The sequence below is a fragment of the Nymphaea colorata genome, chromosome 2 (genome assembly GCF_008831285.2).
Source record: "Nymphaea colorata isolate Beijing-Zhang1983 chromosome 2, ASM883128v2, whole genome shotgun sequence".
NCBI classification, from domain to species: domain Eukaryota; kingdom Viridiplantae; phylum Streptophyta; class Magnoliopsida; order Nymphaeales; family Nymphaeaceae; genus Nymphaea; species Nymphaea colorata.
The window spans coordinates 3,131,493-3,150,330 of record NC_045139.1 but is presented as its reverse complement, the minus strand read 5'-3'; the positions used below and the strand labels follow the sequence as shown (position 1 = coordinate 3,150,330).

Sequence of the window (18,838 nt, the reverse complement as noted above, 5' to 3'; positions counted from 1 at the left end):
GCAGACATCTCGCAGAAATGTCCACTCATATTTGAAACCTCTAATATTTATATTTTAATATCTCAGAAACTTTTAGGGATGTGCCGAGATCTTCTATGAATGTCGTCGACAACATATGAACAGTTTTTAAGGGTGCAATCAGTGACCAAAAAAGAGATTAAAAAGAGTAATCAGAGATGCACCAAAAGTTTCTAATTAAGCTGATTGCTAGTGTCATATGCCAATGAATATATATATATAGTCGGGCCCCAATAGACGACTAGGGGCAGCCCAGCCCGATCAATTTTTTAAATCAGGCCGACCTAAGAGTTAAAAAGAACCAACTCAAGCCTGGTCGATCATGGGCCAGGTACCTAACTACTAACTACCCATGAGTGCGTTGCCCACCCTTAATGCAAACCCTTCATTGTGAAAGAAATAAACATACAAAACATCACAAAAACATAAATTTGAAACCTTACATTACATTACATATATAAAATGTGGATTTGAAAGTAGCTACCACTTTATGTTTCGTATGGAGATAATGTTGGATGAATAATTGATATGGAAAATTGCCATGTGAAATCCATAAAACAACTTAGGGTGCGTTTGGATACGCCCTCAAAAATGACGTTTTGCTTCCCAAACGTTGTTTTGAGGGTGTTTAGACCACCTCCAAACTGAGCTTTTCGAAAGCCATTTATTTCAAAACTTAGTTTTCTTTCAATAATCTGCTGGGGTTTCTTTTTTCACCCACGACGTCCTCTTGAGGAAAAGGCAACTGTTTATTTACTTGGGTTATTTATTATACATATTTCAACAACCTTGGTTGTAAATCATACTATGAGCAATCATCCTGTCTTGATTAACAAATTAATTTACATGTGTGATTCATTATCAAATTAAGTCAAATATGTGATTCTTTTTTTTTTTTCAACCATACATCATCTGATTATCAATTCTTAAAGAGTGAATCCGTTTGCCAAAGGGAGAAGAAGAAGGAGAAGAAGAAAGAGGCTAGAATGAGTACAGCAAGGTTTATGAAATGTGTCACAGTGGGTGATGCAGTCGGGAAGACATGTATGCTCATATCTTACACCAGCAATACTTTTCCGACGGTAATGTAGAGCTTGTAATCTCTCTCTCTCTTTCACACACACACACAGACACACATCAATTTGGACCGTGGTGCAAAAGCTGCAGCAATTTGTAATTCGGTTGAAGAGCATACAAGAAGATGACTGTATGCCTGTCAGTTTGTCTTCCATTATTAGATGAACCAATTCTTTCTCTAGATCGCCATATTAAACAAGCGTTTGTTACTGAAGAACTACTACTGATCGACAATGGTTCCAGATGTTGTACATTTTATGGTTGGCACCAGGGGCGTAGCCAAGATTTTTTTTAGGAGCGGGCCAAACCGTCCGCAGGTCGGGCCAAGAGGAGCGATAGGTCGGGCCAAGATGAGCGACAGATCGAGCAAAACAAAAAAATTTTGATTTTTTCAATATAATTTTTTTTTCCCTGCACCCCCCGGTGCCGATGAACATAATGCAGTAATTAAATCTTGTCTGTTAATTATTAGATTATCATAGAAATTGCCAAAACTAAATCAGATTCTTAGATCATGCCTCCTAAATGTGCAAGACACCTGTTTTGTTTTTCGTCCACAAATCTATTCGTGAATGCACAATATATGAACGTATGGGGATGAGAAAAATCATGGAAAACTGAAGTCTAGTTTAAATTTATAAGTTGAAAGAAACTAAGGTCATTAATTTGAAAAACTTCACAGAATCCAATTTATGCATCTGTTTTCCGTCGATTCAGGTGGTTTGATTTGTGAAAAATTATGCTTATAATCTTCGAATGGCAAGAGATACATAAAGCAAGATAAAGTGGGAGAAATGTCTGTTAGATACATAAAGCAAGATGTTTTTTGTGTATTTGGAAGTGAGAATGGTGACGGTGAAGGAATTAGGCCATCACTAGAGAAAGAGATCCTTCAAGTCTCAATTTGCTGAAGAAATGACCACCATCTTGTGTATATGTAATGTTTTCTCAGATATCTCACTGCTATGGGTGGCTCAAGTCACAGGACTCAATACGTTTTCTTCCAGAGTTTTGGAGTGGACAAAGAATCCCATTGAAGTGGCATTTAACTTTAACTGCAAACGGAAGTTGTCACACATCCAAAGTCCGGTTCTGGCTGGTCTCGGCTCGAACCCTTTGTCAATCTGCGGCCCAAGCTCGGCCTGCTTACTTATTGGGTCAGGACTCACCATCGACTTTATATCCATTGGGTACCCAGTTCCATGTCCACTCATATTTTGAAACCTTTAATATTTATATTTTAATATCTCAAAAACTTTTAGCGATGTGCTGATATCTTCTAAGAATTTTGTCGGCAACATATGAACAGTTTTTAAGGGTGCAATCGGTGTCCAAAAAAGAAATTAAAAAGACTTATCAGACATGCACCAAAGTTTTTAAGTAAGCTGATTGCTAGTGTCATATGCCAATGAACACACACACATATATATATGTGCATATATATATATATGTAAACCTGGTTTGCCTAACTCATTAAAAAATAGGTTTTCTCAAAACTAGGTCAGAAAACCTAGTTTCTCAAGGGGTCATCCAAATGCAACCATTTCATCTTTTACTAAAATTAACTTTTTGTTTTACTTTGTTGATGATCGCAATAAAATGATCATATGCCAAAAAAATCAAGTAAAAATATAAGATTAAATGGTTTGCAGTTTGACATCCTGGTCCAATAAATATCCTCACCATGCCGGCTGGCCCGAGTCACGCCCATGTATGTTTAAAACACATCTATATATATATATATATATATATATATGCATGACGTTGGCAGCTGACTCGTTTGGAAACACTTGGCAGATCACTTATGACTCCCTTAAAAACTCTTGACATATTGTTAAGGGTTTTTGAAATATTAAAACATAAATATGAAATGTTTTAAATAAAGATAAACATCAAACGGGGTACCTCATACAGTCAACCTTAACCCGATAGCTAAGCAGCTTGGGCTCAGGCTGCTGACAAGGACTTTGAGCCTACTTGAGCCCGGCTTTAACCAGCACTGGGTCGGCCCAACCCTAGACCCTCGTTCGAGTTGGCTTATGCTTGAACCTCGCTGTCATTTTTAGTTACACAAGGCTATCATTGTTTTCATAAACTACTCAATATATAATTAACAAATTTTCTATTGAACATGCTTGAAGCAGTGACCTCATATTGTAGAGCTATCTCATATCATTGAACCTATCATAGTGACCTCATATTGTAGAGCTATCTCATATCATTGAACCTAAGTACGGAAGTTTCAACATCAAGTTAACGTGTCAAAGAATGAGAAGCCCGAGGAGACCCGCCTGCCTCCGCGCCTCTTCTCCACCGTAAAATGCTGTCTGTCAACTATTGTATGACAGTGCTTGCCAAAATGAAAAAGATGATTAATATCTCTCTCTCTCTCTCTCTCTCTCTAATCACATGGAGCTACTGATCTTAAACGATTTGCAGATGTTGTACATTCTTTGGGATTCCAAGGCCGTTTTTGCATTTAAATCTTGCGTATCATTTTATAGAGATTGCCAACATAGGAAGACTTGGATAATCACACTCCCACTCTCTCTCTAGTGCAACAAATCTTGAAAGGTGCTGTCTTGATTGAGTTTGAGATTAAAGGTGAGGTTGTCAAAGCTAAGCTGACCGATTCTTGTTTCTCTCTCTTCCTCTCATTTCTTTCGTTCTCTCTCTTTATATATATATATATATATGTATGGTATCTTCTACTGTAAGAGTTATTATTGGTCGACATTAGTTGCAGCCGCTAACAGCAACTTGCCATTTCTACATTTATAGCTTGTCTCTCAATTATTAGATTGTTATAAAGATTATCAAGATGGAAAACGTGAACTCTCTCTTTCTCTCTCTCTCTCGCTCTCACACACACACAAAAGCATGCGTGCGTGCATCCACACACGCACGCAGAGGACTTGGCATAAGATTGTGGGAAAGCATACGATATTCTGAAAGGTCTGCATCAATTATTTGGTGGGTTTGGTGCACTCCCCACTGTGCCTGCAACTGCAACTGCGGCCATGAGCACATGCACGATGCGTTTTGGCTCCTGGACCCCTCTACTCAGCTGCCATGATGCATTGCTTTCTTCCCTTCCCCTGGTTGTAGTAAAACTGCTTTCTGCTACTTTCTTCCTTCCCTTTTCTTCTCTTCCATGCTGCTTTCTTCCTTCCCTTTTCTTCTCTTCCATGACTGCTGTACATGAACTGAAGCTTTTTGGATTGTGAAAAGATGATTTAATAAAAAGAGAAAAGTGAAGCATCTACGGGAGAATCTAGCAGCCCAAATTCAGTCCTCATTCTCTTTTTTCACTAGAAACTTGCCATTGAAAACACGTTTTTTGGGAATATGTTATGTGCCCAGGAGGAGAGGGGGCAGGCCAAAGTTGGACTTATGCAGGTAGGGCCAAACTAAACCCAAATCCAAAATACATTAGGTAACTAAAAATTATTAGTTTTTTTGCTGTAATTTTTTTTTCAATTAATTGGGCTGAGGCCATGGCCTAGGCGGGCCCCCCTCCCTCCACTCCTGGATGTGCTGATGAAATCGACACTCTTCCTACTTAAATTTCTCATTATTTGATGAGATAAGAAATCTTTGTTTTATACAAAAGAATATACAAAAAGCAAGAAAATTTCTACCTACTAGTGTTTGAAATGGTCAAATCAATGTCAATTATGTTAACCAGAGCAGTTGCACTTATTCTTTTTTGTTACTCAAGTTGGACAAGGTGTTCTAATCTCTTGACATTTTTTTCATATAAAAAGTCTTTTGTAGACTAAAACAACTAAAATGCCCTTACCGGTTAAATGGAACACTTTTCTCTATAAGGGCAGAAGTGAAAAAAAAAAAAAAAATTCCCTCACAAAATGGCAGCATAACATGAAAAGCTTCTACAAAAATCTTACCCTCACAAAAAATAAAATGCAAAAGATGGTTTCCTTTAGGAACTATAGGCAAAAGGTAGGCCTGAAAAAAGAATTTTCCTCGTTTATGTATTATTATGTCTCACTTTTAGGATCATTCCCCGTTAGTTGACCTCACATTTCTTTCATCTCTTCTATATCATCTTCTTCATCTCTGTAACTTGTTAATCTTTCTTTTCACAGTTTCTAATGGAAGATAATATGTTGCAGACTTCTTCGCTTCTTAACATTCGGTTTCTTATCGAGGACATGTGCATTGGGTAGCAAAGATAGAAGATTGGCAGTAAACTAGAGACCATATTTCATGTCCTTTGAAAGGTTGATGACTTGGTGGTGCCATAGGTCCTTAACGTCATGAATAGCTCAGCAAATTGGTAGTATATAAAAGTATTTATTCAAGTGGTCCAGATCATGGAAACAGGCCTTAGCATTCTGATTTTTTGCTGATTGGTATTCCTGAAACTTAGGGAATAGATTAAAATTATGACATTATGTTCAATTTATCAAATATTATAACTTAAAAGGCTGTTTCACAATAGCAATAGTAACAGTATGCTACTGTTTCATGTATTTTCCCCAAATATTAAGACAATTTCATGGGATACTATAACAAAGTGTTTCATATACGATCTGTCCTAACATACATGAAACAGTTACATATTGTCATTGTTTACCAAATAGACTCTTAAATTATGGAACAATAGAAGATACAAACCATGAATCGACAACTGATAGAGCTCCGGAATCACAAAAATAGAAAAATGAAACTTGTTTTTGTGATTATAGCCTAAAGTTAGATATTTAAATGAAAATTGCAGATGTATTTTGCAATGTACGTTCCTAAAATACATTTTCTAAAGACACCATGTTCTTGTTCTGAAAAAAAAGTCTGATTACATGCAACTTTAGTTGATTTTTGGATTTATAACCAGCATCTACAATTTCACTATGTTTCCTAAAGCAGGAACATGGACAAGGGCATGCTTGAGAGTATTGGGTGGATTCTAAATCTGGCTTCATGTTATGATATGATTGCAGCTTGGGACTCGAACCAGCATACACTGAAACTTACAAAATCCTCAAAACCAGATTTGTACTAATTGCGACCCGAAATCACAAAAAATGAGATTCCTTTCACTTGAAAAACCAATCCAATCCACCTACCATGTTTGAATTGTGGACAGGGAGCAGATCAACATCAAAAGGAAACCACTAGAGAGGATAGGGAAACCGAGGCGGAGCCAGAAATTTTTCATTAGCGGGGACCGAACTATAGTTTCAAAACCCAAATATAATTTTTCAAAAATTTTATCTAGGACTAAATGAAAATTTTTAAACTTTCTTGTATTTTTTTTTTGTTCCGCCTATAGCTAAGTGAATGCCTTCATGTTCTGATTACCACATACTTCTCAAATCATAATTCTAAAGGAGATCTAACATCTCCACTGTCAACTAATCTCATCTAACGGTTCGCAAAGCAAATTGTAATGTTCATACACAGTGGTGACCATCTTACAAGAATGAACGGTAGAGATTGTAGGATCTGTTTATGTGGTCAAGAAACTGTTTACGTGGTGGTATGGATGGGCCTAATGCGGCCGCCAATGACCTGGATCTGTGTCAGATGCCCTATCAAATTGGATCCGAGTCATTGGATCGTGATATGTGGACTTTGGATCAGTTTTGTCCTACTAACCAATGTCGTAAAAATCCGTTTGTGAACTGAATTGTCCTGATCTTTTTTTTTTTTTTTTTAATTTAAAAAAGTCCGGAGGTTAAAAATATTAAAAAAAGTCATTCCCCAGAAAAATATAAAATGAACATAAACTTAAGAATAGTTTAAAAAATTAGCATGTGGAAGGAAATTTTGATTGTTGATCTTTTGCTACCTTAACATTTTAATATTTGATGTATTAAGAGAAATCAAGCTCGTTTGGATTGATTGACCAGTCAACATAATCAAATGATCCGTTCAATTGCGTTTAGATACCCGCAATCTTGACATATTATCATAATTAATTCTGGATCATCGTACATTTCCTTTATAAAGTATGATGACCATAAATATTTAATTGAGCGACTTTCATACTTAAATTATAGAAAATAATAATGGGTAGGTACTGTTGACTAGTTTTGCAATAATATGTGAAGTGTACTTGACTTTCTCTCTCTCTCTCTCTCTCTATATATATATATATCTCTCTCTCTCTCTCTCTCTCTCTCTCTCTCTCTCTCTATCTATCTATCTCTCTCTCTGCCCACAAGAGAAATTTCAAAAACTGATGACTCTCCAACTACCAAAATGAGATATATCCAACCACCTTGAAAGTTGGAACTGTATGGCCCTGCCCTTCATCATGGTCATCAACTAATTCTTCTTCAAGCAACGTGTGCATACACTCATTTTGGATGCATGCCCACATGATTACGGGCACAATTCTACACACACATCTCTCTCTCTCTCTCTCTCTCTCTCTCTATAGATGGCTTTGCATATATATATATATATATATGTGTGTGTGTGTGTGTGTTTGATAGCTTCCGATTTGAGAACCATAAATTTAAGATCAAAGAAAAAAATTTAAGATCAGACTCCCTTCTTCTAGTCTTAAATCTAGCCTTTTCTCAATGCAAATCATCAGAAGATAAAGATATTAAGTGTGGATCTGTGGATCTTAAGTGTGACCTAGAATCCTTAGTTTGATATACCATGGGTTTTTGTATGGAACTTTTGTCACATTAGGAAATTCATGCCATGTCATATCCACATCAGGTTTGTGGATTGCAAATCCAGAGTAGTCAAACGCTCTATAATGGAATTCATCAAAGAATCACTATGCACTCAGTCTAGTCGACATCCGTACAATAGAAAGAAATATTTGATTCTATCCGGTTGGTGTTGAACCGTGTATTAGTTTATTTCAATTTTTAAGCAAAGAAGCAAAGAAACTAAATAAAAAACCAAGTTTCAAATCAATTTGATATCTTCTACCCTGGTCAGATATACATGAACTCTAAACAAGCATTCTTGGTGTCCCTATGTTGCTATCTTATATTATAAGAAACTGACCAACTGTAGTCAAACATATAAGATGGCAAACCCTATATTCGCTCCATATTTTGGTCCTTTTCTCTTTTATAATGAAGCAGGATTATAAAACGCTTGGTTTCGGGTCAGATCCAGTGTCTGCCGTATTCGGCACAGTGAAACTGGTAGGCCGGTTGGCCCGTATCAGAAACTCTGCTTTGTCAAATTGAGATCCATACTCGAATTTAGACTTTGGTTTTGCAAAGTAAAATTCAAATTCACCTATGAATGTGATTCATCGTTCATTTGCATCCAGGTCGGGTCCTGATAATCTTATTTCAGACCCAAATTCATATTCAATTATAAATGTGCAAGTTGACTCTTATTTCAATTAGTAATTGGGTCTGAAATTTAATACTAGATCTGCCCAAATTGGATTTCAAATCAGACTGGTAATAGAATACATTGGATCCATTTACATCCTTACAACTACGGAACAATTGGGCAGTCCGAGAACATGTAAAAGAATGGCCATAAGTATTTGAACTCTTCAGTTATCTTGCATTTTCTTCTGTGTTTATCAGATTGATGCCATTTACAATACAAAAGAGTAGCACCCATGAGAATCGAATTGATGCTCACCGACCTGTCAATTTGACTAGCTAAGCTACTATGCCATTTGGAGCCAGAATGCCCTGAATCTTAAAACCTCATATATATTTAGATCTTAGATCTAAGTATATAATTCACTTCATATCTAAGATTTGAGGCAACCAAAGACACCGGACTCCGGAGAGATCTTAAGCGTAAGATCATCAACATATAATGAATCACCTTGTGTCAAATTATATTTGTGTTTGTGGGCGACGACTTCTGTCACATGATGTCAATATAATATGATACAAAACATCATTAGACAGCTGATTAATTAGTAAATCTTTTTCAGACAAGCATATCCCTGAGAATCTTATATGCTTCTTATATGCTTGCACGCGTTAACGCGTGACTTAAGAAAGATATATATTAGAAAGAACATGAACCTAATCTGCTAATGACTCTTTTAAACATGATTAGTGAAGAGATAATAAAATAGAGGAGTGATGATAGGCAGGTTTCATGGTTAGGGTACATCTGCTCAACTACCAGAATGGAAGTAGGTGAGGAGGAGATGATGAAGTCAATTAGAGGGGATTGGATGAGAGGCTGAGGGAGATGAACAAGGAGAATTGTTTTCCCATGGGATTCTTCCAAAATCTAGCAGTTAAGCGACCTCAACCAATCAGGTAGATAACATCCAATGAGTCCATCTCAAAACATGGTCCAATTTGAAGCATGACCCACCATATCCGCATTACTCAAAATTAAAATTATTTCGATTAGCACATCATAGATGACCAAACTGATGCTAGGTCTTTTGACTACGCAACCTTTCTCTTTCTCTTATATATATATATATATATATATATACAAACCATCATACAAGGTGCATCCTGTCACCAAAAACCATTTTTCATGACAGTTTTTAATGATATAAAATAAAAAATAACTATTAAAGTCAGATGATTTTACTATATATATATATATATATATATATATATATATATATATATATATATATATATATATATATATATATATATATATATATATATATATATATATATATATATATATATATATATGTATTCAGGAGGTAATATCCATGTTTAGAAATATATAAATTTGCATATAAACCGTGGTTGGATTTATGAGAGGAGTCTTAAAAGTCTGAACAGAATTCAAACTGTTCATATTGTAATTTTATAGTCAACACAATTGGAACAGTTCACGTGTAATTTTATGAAATTTGTTCAATCAATTTCATGTAGGTTCATGATGTTTTGGAAGTAAAAAATTGCATTTCAGAAAAAAAAAGTATACTACTCAAGAAAGGCCGGTAAGATAAACTGGTAAGAAAGGAAATTGGTTGATGCATATCGCAAAAAAGTATGAATGATACTTTTTCTTTAGGAACATATATATATATATATATATATATATATATATATATATATATATATATATATATATATATATATATATATATATGTGTGTGTGTGTGTGTGTGTGTGGGGGGGGGGGAGGGGATTTAGGGTGGGTTCAACTTTTCAACTCTAATGAAAATGACTTTAGTGGGTTTAGTTCAATTTAACGTTTTAATTAAGGTTATAGTTCATGCATATGGGCATTCCAAATTCCACTTTCCAACTCAAACACTAATGGGTTTAGGTGGCTTTTTAATGCATTTTAAGATTTCCGTTTTGGTTGGAGTTCAAGAATTGGGGCATGCCAAACGAATAGCTACAAATCTGTGCTAGTCATATCTGCCAGATAAACAAAGCAACAAAACATATGAAATAAAATCTAAATTAAATTATTGCTTTGAAAAATGTTTTCAACAAGCCTTATTTGAAAACTGTTTTTTATTTGATTTTCCTTTTCTCTTACAATAATTCTCTGTCGTAAAATTAGAGAATTTTAGTTGGCAAATCTTTAAAATGATCTGAAATCGGTTTCAATACTAGTGTGTGTTTTTGAGTCCTGACCAACTTAGCTTCCAAAAAGAGATAAAAAAATAAAATTTTTAATATTCTATGACACATTTCAACAAAAAAGGGACAGTATAATGTGACATCATGTCTAACAACTGTGAGAGAAAAGAGAAGGAAATGGTTGAACAGTTGAACTTGAGCCGAGGCATTAAAGCACGACCGTGGCGTCATGTCAGGCAACGATCGGCTAACTTATGAGCAGAATGCGTTAGGCAAGGAGCAGTTTCACCCTCACCGTTGAGTTCTTCCATAATCTTCTTAATCAAGGATTGAACAACTTCAATCTTGGTGCCTCAAGATTTTCCAAACTGTTTGTCGCTTTTAGATTGAAACCACAAAGTGGGGACATCACTAAATTACAGTTACTGCAGCTAATTTTACTTACAGTAACAAGAAAATAATTACAGTAACTATTGGTTAAGAGGCTAAAGCTTGAAGCTTTCATATTTAAGAAAGTTAAGATTAACTAATGTGTGTACATCATCAAAAAATTGTTTCTTTCATGTTCATATCAGTTAAAAACGCATAAAATTCCAAATTTAGAGACTACCCAAAAGCTAGAGAGAGAGAGAGAGAGAGAGAGAGAGAGAGAGAGAGAGAGAGAGAGAGAGTTCATGTACCACTTGGTCATTGGGAAAAGTTATCAAAATTTTTGCAATCTGATCCGCAAATGTTCGGATTGGTAGTAATTTTGCAGGGAAACAAGATAAGTACAAGAAGAAATCAAGAGAAAGATCTGAGGAGATCCAACGGAATGGTCATGGGCTTACCGCTTTAAACGGCAAATGCGGTGAGATTGGGAACGTGGTTCCCTGTTGGCGTGCTCATCTCCCTTTTCCTAATAAATGGTGCAATTTAGTTGATCTCTTTTCACATGTCAAAATCGTGAAATTATTTGGTTAAAACAGTATCCAAAGTTGAACATCTTGTTTGGTTATTCTTATTATAGCCATTTAACTAATTGTTCTTGTTAAAAAATTAATTATCCAAAAAGATCGAGACGAAGATCGTTAAATACAATGCCAGCGCCCTCTTTTCTTTCCGTCTTCCTTTCCAATCTTCTTCTTCCTCCTCCAGCTTCCTCCTCTTCTGCCTGAGCGTTCGGGACCAAATTAAGAACCTCTCTCTCTCTCTCTCTCACACACACACACACACACATATATCAAAAGCTTGAAGAACGAAGGAACCCTTCATTCCACTACAGGTGGGGAGAAAGGAATCCCAGTTCCGTCCCTGTAAGTCTTTTTCTCATCCTGTGCCTTCTTAATTCCCTTTCTTTTGTTTCAATGGCTGTAGCCATCATCTTCCTTTCACGCCAATTCTCAAAATCGGCTGAAAAAAGTGTTTCCTCATCTCTTGTGTTTTCTCGGGGTTCTAGGTGAAAAATGTTGGGCGTCAAATGAGGTCTGCGCCCGTTCTAAGAGTTTGGGCATTTCGTTTTCAGGGAGCTCTGCTGGAGACGGAGCTGAAAACGGGGTGTTTTTCTGAAGATGGGTGATCATTTTGTGCTCTTAATGGATCGCTTGATCACTGCATCGACGCTGGAGGCGGCAATCGAGAGCCGGAATCTGAGCCAGTTCCCGGTGGAGGTTGAGAAATCGATGGTCGATTCTACCCCGCAATGGCTTGGTGACAGCGGGACCGGATCTCCGGCGACCAAGGTGGTGGAGTGCCGGATTTGCCAAGAAGAAGACTATGACAGCAATATGGAGTCTCCATGTGCATGCTGCGGCAGCTTGAAGGTAATTTTCCTTTTTCCTTTTCAAATGCTCTGATCAGTATGGATTGACAATGACATTTCTGGTTTAATGGCATTGCTTCAGATTTTTCTTCATGTTTCTTTGGATTTTAGTTCTCTTGTTTTGGCGTGAAAGTTTTTCATATGAAAGATGTCAAGCTTTCAAATGGGTTCATTCGTGTTTCTGATTTACTTCTCTTCACTGTGGACTATTTGGACTTATTTGTTTGTAAATATATTAACAGAGGTTTGAATTCTGATGAGGGCATTCACTGGGTGTCATCTTCGTCTTCCAGCTGCAATTGTAGCTTAATGTATCTTAGTTCTTTGTGTTTAAAATTCTTTAAGGGGCTTTAGTTGCTTGTGCGGTTTCTTATTCTTCTACTGGATCCCTTTTTCAAACAAGAAGCGAAAGCTAGCCTTCGAATTCCTTTTATGATTGAGGGAAGCAGAGCTCTTGTACAGATGCTCAGATGACAAAGCCTGAGAAAACTGAAATATATGAACTAACAACTGTAAGCTGTCATAACCAAACAGGAAGAACAAAAGGAAGAAATGAAAAGGAAACTATCCAAAAAAGCCTGCCACTGGAATGTGGAGTTTGCAGGTTGTTCCCCCCCGCACCACCTGTTGTCTGTTCACATGATCACTTTACATTATTCAGTACTTTCTTTTGTTTCTTTGCAAATGGATGATAGTTGATGGCATGTTTCAGGTTGCACTGTATGCCGATAATTTAGGATCAATAGGGGCGATCATGAATGCTAATTTTTGAAGTTTTGGGGATATAAAAAATTGTCAGATTCTCTTTTTGTTTTTTCCCTTTCTTGGCTCATTTGCTCTTTAGTGGTTTCTTTTCATGTGTTACTTTGCGTGATAGTACTTGAAAAAAGTGAACTTCAACAATGGTTACTGCTCTCATATCTTTTTTCTCAATAGTTATCTCATCAATTTCTTGCGTCCTGCAGTATGCCCATAGGAAATGCATTCAACGGTGGTGCAACGAGAAAGGAGACACGGTTTGTGAGATATGTCATCAGGTGGCTGAGTTTATGCAATTTTTTAGTCCTCTCTATAATAATAGTTCAGATAATTTTTATTAAAAATGCTGCCATTTATATATATAAACTTAATGTCAAACTGCAGCCTTTCAAGCCAAACTATACTGCACCTCCTCAGATGTTCCATTATGGAGGCATTCCCATGAACTTCAGGTATGTGAAGTCTGCTGCCTGGTTCAAACTGTTATCTCCTCGGCATGTTGATGCTAAATGTGCACACTCAGTACACCAATGACTCAATTGCACTGTGAGAATCTTTTCTGAAGGTGGTGTCTTCTTCAGGGGAAGTTGGGAAATCTCCAGACAGGACATGCGCAATCCCCAATTTATAGCAATGGTTGCAACTGACCGCAGCTTTTTGGATTCTGCTTATGATGAATATTCGGCTTACAATTCGAGAAGTGCATTTTGTTGTCGTACAGTTGCTGTTATTGTAAGTCCTGAACTGGATCAATGTCCAATCTGTTTCATCTTTTCTGTTTGATCATTTGAAGACTTTTTCTTTTAACGACTCCAGTTCATGGCGCTACTGATCCTAAGACACGGGTTGCCAATTTTATTCGGTGGAGCTGATGAATATGCGTTCACTATGTTTGTGGTATGCTTTTGGAGTCTTCAGACTTTGTTGCTTGAATGGTCTTATCAATATCATCCTAAATTTTGAATTTCTGCACAGCTGTTTCTGTTGAGAACTGCTGGAATCCTCGTTCCTGTGTATATAATGGTCCGTGCTCTGGCTGCTTTTCAACGGCGGAGACAACGTCAGGTTACATGCCATCCATACATATGATATTGCCTGCTTTATTTCCACAAATCAAAGAAATAATCCGAGTTAAATTTTGTTTGTGCAGGAGGTGCAGGATATCCCACTTACTAGCTCTGAAGATGAAATTTAAGCAATGTGTCTAGATGTGTTGCACGCAAACTAAGCACGGAGATTACATCTAAATCTTTGTTGCTATGCTAAGAGACGGTTCCTGTGCATGCTTCTCTGTGGAAGGGCAAGTTCCTGACTCGAAACTGGCTGAGCGTTGACTTGATGCTGCCAAGCTGTATAGTTACTAACAGAGAACACTCACATGGAGAAGAAAAACACATGTATATTTTCAGAAAAAGAGAGAGTGGAAATCTCATTGCCATTGTATTTGAAATCCCATCAATGAAAAGATAGGTTTCTTTTGGAAGAGACTGAAGAATCCGTGTATTGTTGGATTTTATCTCTTGGTAGTCCCTCCAGTCCGTGGATTAAGCACGAATCTTGGTCGGCATTGCTAAAAACCAATGGCCGGCACTGCAATTGAGAGAATCCACTATTTCTAATCCGAAGTGCTTGCATGCTTCTGATTTCATTCTTGAGGACCTTCTTGTTAGATGTCTCATACTCCATGAAAATGATCTGGTGATGATAATTTCACAAACTGCACTCGGTTTATGGCAAAGGAACATAAAGATTCTCAGTGGGTGAATGGAAAACTCTAGCTGGTTTTGTTTTTTGTGTCAAAGGTGAAGCGTCTTTTGTATAAATGTTTTGAAATTCTAGCGAAGAATCATTATTTGTTAAGAGGGATGAAGGACTTCGAGCTGCTGTGTCAGTGACTACAGGTTTTGAGTTTTTGAGGTAACAATTGTACCAAACGCAGAGGGTTAGGACAGTCCTCAGTCTGCTGTCCAACACCTAATGGTACTAAACACCAACACCCAAGAAGACAAACCATTTTGAAATTGACCTCTTTCAACTCAACAATAAAAAATTTGCTACCAAGTTTTAAGAGATCTGACATGATCTTTCTTCATTGGTTTCTACAAACTATTATAATGCAGAACCTATGAAAAATGCACATGACTAGTGCTCATAGTGACTATGGCCTATTAAGTCAAAATAGACAGTGGAGTTTCTGAATCTCCTTGGAAATTGTGATTAAAAAAATCGAATGATTAACTCATGTTTTGTGCATCTAGTGTTTTAAATCTTCCACATGTCAAAAAAGTCTTGGTTCTTTTAAGAGGCCTTAGAAGCAGGGTGGATCTTAGAGATAAAATCTTGTTTGGATGCAGCCCAACCAAGAGATGGCTTGTCCAATTCACAGGTTTAGGTGTTTCAGTCCCAATTATGAGTTGTTTTTAAATTGAAAACTTCCAAGTTAAAAAAAAAATGGTCCTCAAGCACTTAAAAAAAAAGCATAAGTCCTATTTTTTTTTTTCTTTTTTTTTTCATTTTACTTGAAGAAATCACATTTGGGCAGAGAGATTCATCCCTCATGCGGCATAAAACCCCCAAAACCATACCCCCTATTCTTTGGTCGAACCGGGTATAAAACTGTCAAAGCCATTCTCCTTTTTCTATGGTCATAGCATTGCATCAGTTTTTGCAATGACCTGATGCCACTAAGATTTGAACCAACAACTAGCTGCCTATGAACTATTGTTTCAGCCTGGTGTGCCAAATCCTTTGGGACTAAAGAGCATTGATTATTCACCTCAATACTAAGGCAATGAGTAAGAGGGGAATGCAATGAGTTTTAAATTATGAAATAATAAAAAAAGAGCATACAAACATGCACCTTCTAAGCTAACAGGTTCGATACATCCAAAACATTTTAGCCGCCTCAAACATTATTAGTAAGAAGAAAGGTGGACCTAACCCAGCTCGTTCTGACCCACATGGTTCTATTAATCTAGACATGTTGAAAATTGGAAAAGTTCATCTCTATAGACCACAACTTAGCCTTCTTTGGATCCTTACAAACCGCCCAACTAGGGAGCAAAGGGAATTTCTTTGCGCAGTTAAAATCGATTCATTTCACTAGTTTCAACTCTTTTCAAGACATTTTTTCTGAAATAAATGATAACATCAATGATTGGTAGAATCAGTTCCAAACTAGGGGAAAAAAAAAAAAAGACCCATGCCGTTGAACAATTGGAAAATTTAAGCAAGTTGCCTAGTTGAGGCTATCCTCTGCAATGTGGGCATAGGATTTTTTTTCAATGTAAATTTATTGGTCCTGTTTTGTCTTTATATGTAGGTCCATAAAAAGAGAAAAATTGACCACCCATTTTTGTTCATTCTCTTATTGTTCATTTTCTAAAGAACTTTTAGATCTCTTTTGTTGGCCTTTCCCAAAGCGGCCATGGCTAACCGGTCTAGACTGAGTTTTAAAAGGTTTTTCCTTTTTAATGATAGTCCAAAGAAAATATTGCTGCCTTCCAGGAGTTGTTCTAGTAACCAGTCATACTTCTAATGTGACGAAATATATATATAAAATTACATTACATCAGGCGAAAGGAAGATTGACCGCAAACCCACTTGGCAGCTGTAGTAAGATTTTATTGATACCAGCTTTGACTTACACAAGGTAAGATCTAATGCAAATGGTAAAGTGGTTATCTGATAATATGCTTTTAATATAGTTTTTTTGAGAAGCTACCTAATACCTAACTTTTATAACAAAAATGTTTAAATGAATGAAACTCCAAGCTATGTTTTTTCTTTTCTTTTGCTTTTCCTTGTGCAAAAGTTGAAGGTGAACTGTGATTTCATAAAATTTTTCACACCCATAAATTAACACCTCCAAGACAGTAGAATCAATAACTTCCCTTAGCTATCCAATAAATTAAGATGTGAACTTCGAAAAAGGGACGCGATGGCTTCAATTTAAAGCCCACAGGAAGCCGAAGATGCCAATTGCAATGAAAGTTGGGTTGAAAAATCTTTTTTTCTGTGTACTGAAAAAAAAAAACGTAAACATAAAGGCTAGGGCTATTTTTTTAATACATAAGAGGATATTTGGACCTGGGTATTTAACTTTTAACCTTCATCAACTTGAACATATGAGGTTCAATCTCTAAATCAATTTAATACAACTCGTGTAAGCAAAGAAAAAAAGAAAAAGAAAAAGAAAACTGATGGCTTTGGGAAATAGTTACTCCTTACATGCCAAAAAAAAATACTTCGTTCACTTGGCTAGGGTGTTAAGACTTAAGGGGCGTTTGATTACACTAAACCTTACGTTCAAAAGTTTGGTCTTTGATCTTACACAGGGCTTAGCTTAAAATGTATGGTTCTAGCAAACTGTAGATTTCAAAACTATCGATGTGAGATTCTCAATGCGCGTCAAATTCATTATCTCAAAGAAAGAGAGAGAGAGAGAGAGAGAGAGAGAGAGAGCTTGATTTAAGATTCGTGAATGTTAAGATGCAAGAACTACGAATTCATGATGCAATTCATGTATCCTCTTCCACCAGAAAGAAAAATTATGATCCTTGTTAGAAATTCTGGATCCGAAATCTTGGAATTTAAAGTAATAAAAACACATCAAACCTTAAATCAGAGGTACACATGCACACACACCCTTCGAGAATTTTAAATGGAAGATGGCCATTAAATCAATGCCTGGGATCTACCCTTTGACATAAGCTGGTAAATATCTATTTAACCAGGTTTGTGGTTTGCTTTCATCCTCAAAGTTGAAGGACATCTAGAGATCATAATCCAAGCTGTGAATCATTTGTCACAATGCCAAAGAAATGCCAGACTTCTATAATGGGTAGGAAAGGGGCCTGTACTCTAGAGAGTTTTACACAAAGGACAACAACCATGGAACAAGGCATGGTACACATGTACCTCCAAAGTTGGCATGTCTCTCTATTATACAAATATTTTGTGTCCTTCAAGTGATTAAGTAGGAATTAATATATAAGTTACAGGTAAGAATTATTATTGTTTCTATTTACTACATAGGAAACCGTGACGCTCGCCTAAAATGGTAAAATCATATGGTTAGCATCCTGCCTTCAAGGTCTATGCATGTTTTGGCTTGTATAGAGAGTTGATGATTATAAAATCCAAATCACCACTGTCTATCTAATAGTCTATCCCAAATTCCATGTTGAATATACTTACTAAGTCATCACCATGCTAGCCTAGGCCTAACTTGGATCAGTACTCTACAAAGTTACTTGGAAGAAAAGCACGTTCTCATGAGGGGAGAGAATGATAAATGCAAATAGCTGACTTGGATCCTTCTTTGAAACTGGGTCATTCAATATTTCACCTGCCTGTCATTCTCAAGCAGAAGAGCAATAAAGTTTCCCCCTAATTCCACCATATAAAGTTAAAATAGCAAGAGGAATTCGCTAGTATCCATATCTCCCGTACCGAAAGTTTTTGAACATTTATGATCTCCTTTGCTCATATTTTATTTCATTGAAGGACAGGTCGAATCAGTCAAGGTTCTTGCTGGTTGATAATAAAGCCGAGTGGCCATCTCATTAAAGTACCATTAGCTGCGGTGCGCTTGAATTTTTATGAAATGCTCTCGAGCAGTACAGTGAGTTTCACCATGTTAGGTATCAAAACATGAAGTGTTAGGTTGGCATTTTCATGGACATGATCATGAAAT

General features: G+C 36.6%; 1 protein-coding gene across 2 annotated transcripts; it reads left to right on the top strand.

Moving 5' to 3' along the window:
* Nucleotides 1-11,457: 11,457 nt before the first annotated feature.
* Nucleotides 11,458-14,625, top strand: LOC116247703 (uncharacterized). 2 transcript variants are annotated; one of them, XM_031619960.2, is made up of 8 exons: nucleotides 11,458-11,875; nucleotides 12,019-12,382; nucleotides 13,347-13,418; nucleotides 13,525-13,592; nucleotides 13,722-13,872; nucleotides 13,957-14,037; nucleotides 14,116-14,205; nucleotides 14,291-14,625. In XM_031619960.2, exons 2-8 carry the CDS (start codon nucleotides 12,131-12,133, stop codon nucleotides 14,333-14,335), a joined length of 759 nt encoding a protein of 252 aa, XP_031475820.1. In that variant the 5' UTR covers nucleotides 11,458-11,875; nucleotides 12,019-12,130; the 3' UTR covers nucleotides 14,336-14,625. The 2 variants fall into 2 exon arrangements, with proteins under 2 accessions (XP_031475820.1, XP_031475819.1); XM_031619959.2 differs by having other exon boundaries at nucleotides 11,496-11,875; nucleotides 12,085-12,382.
* Nucleotides 14,626-18,838: the final 4,213 nt, after the last annotated feature.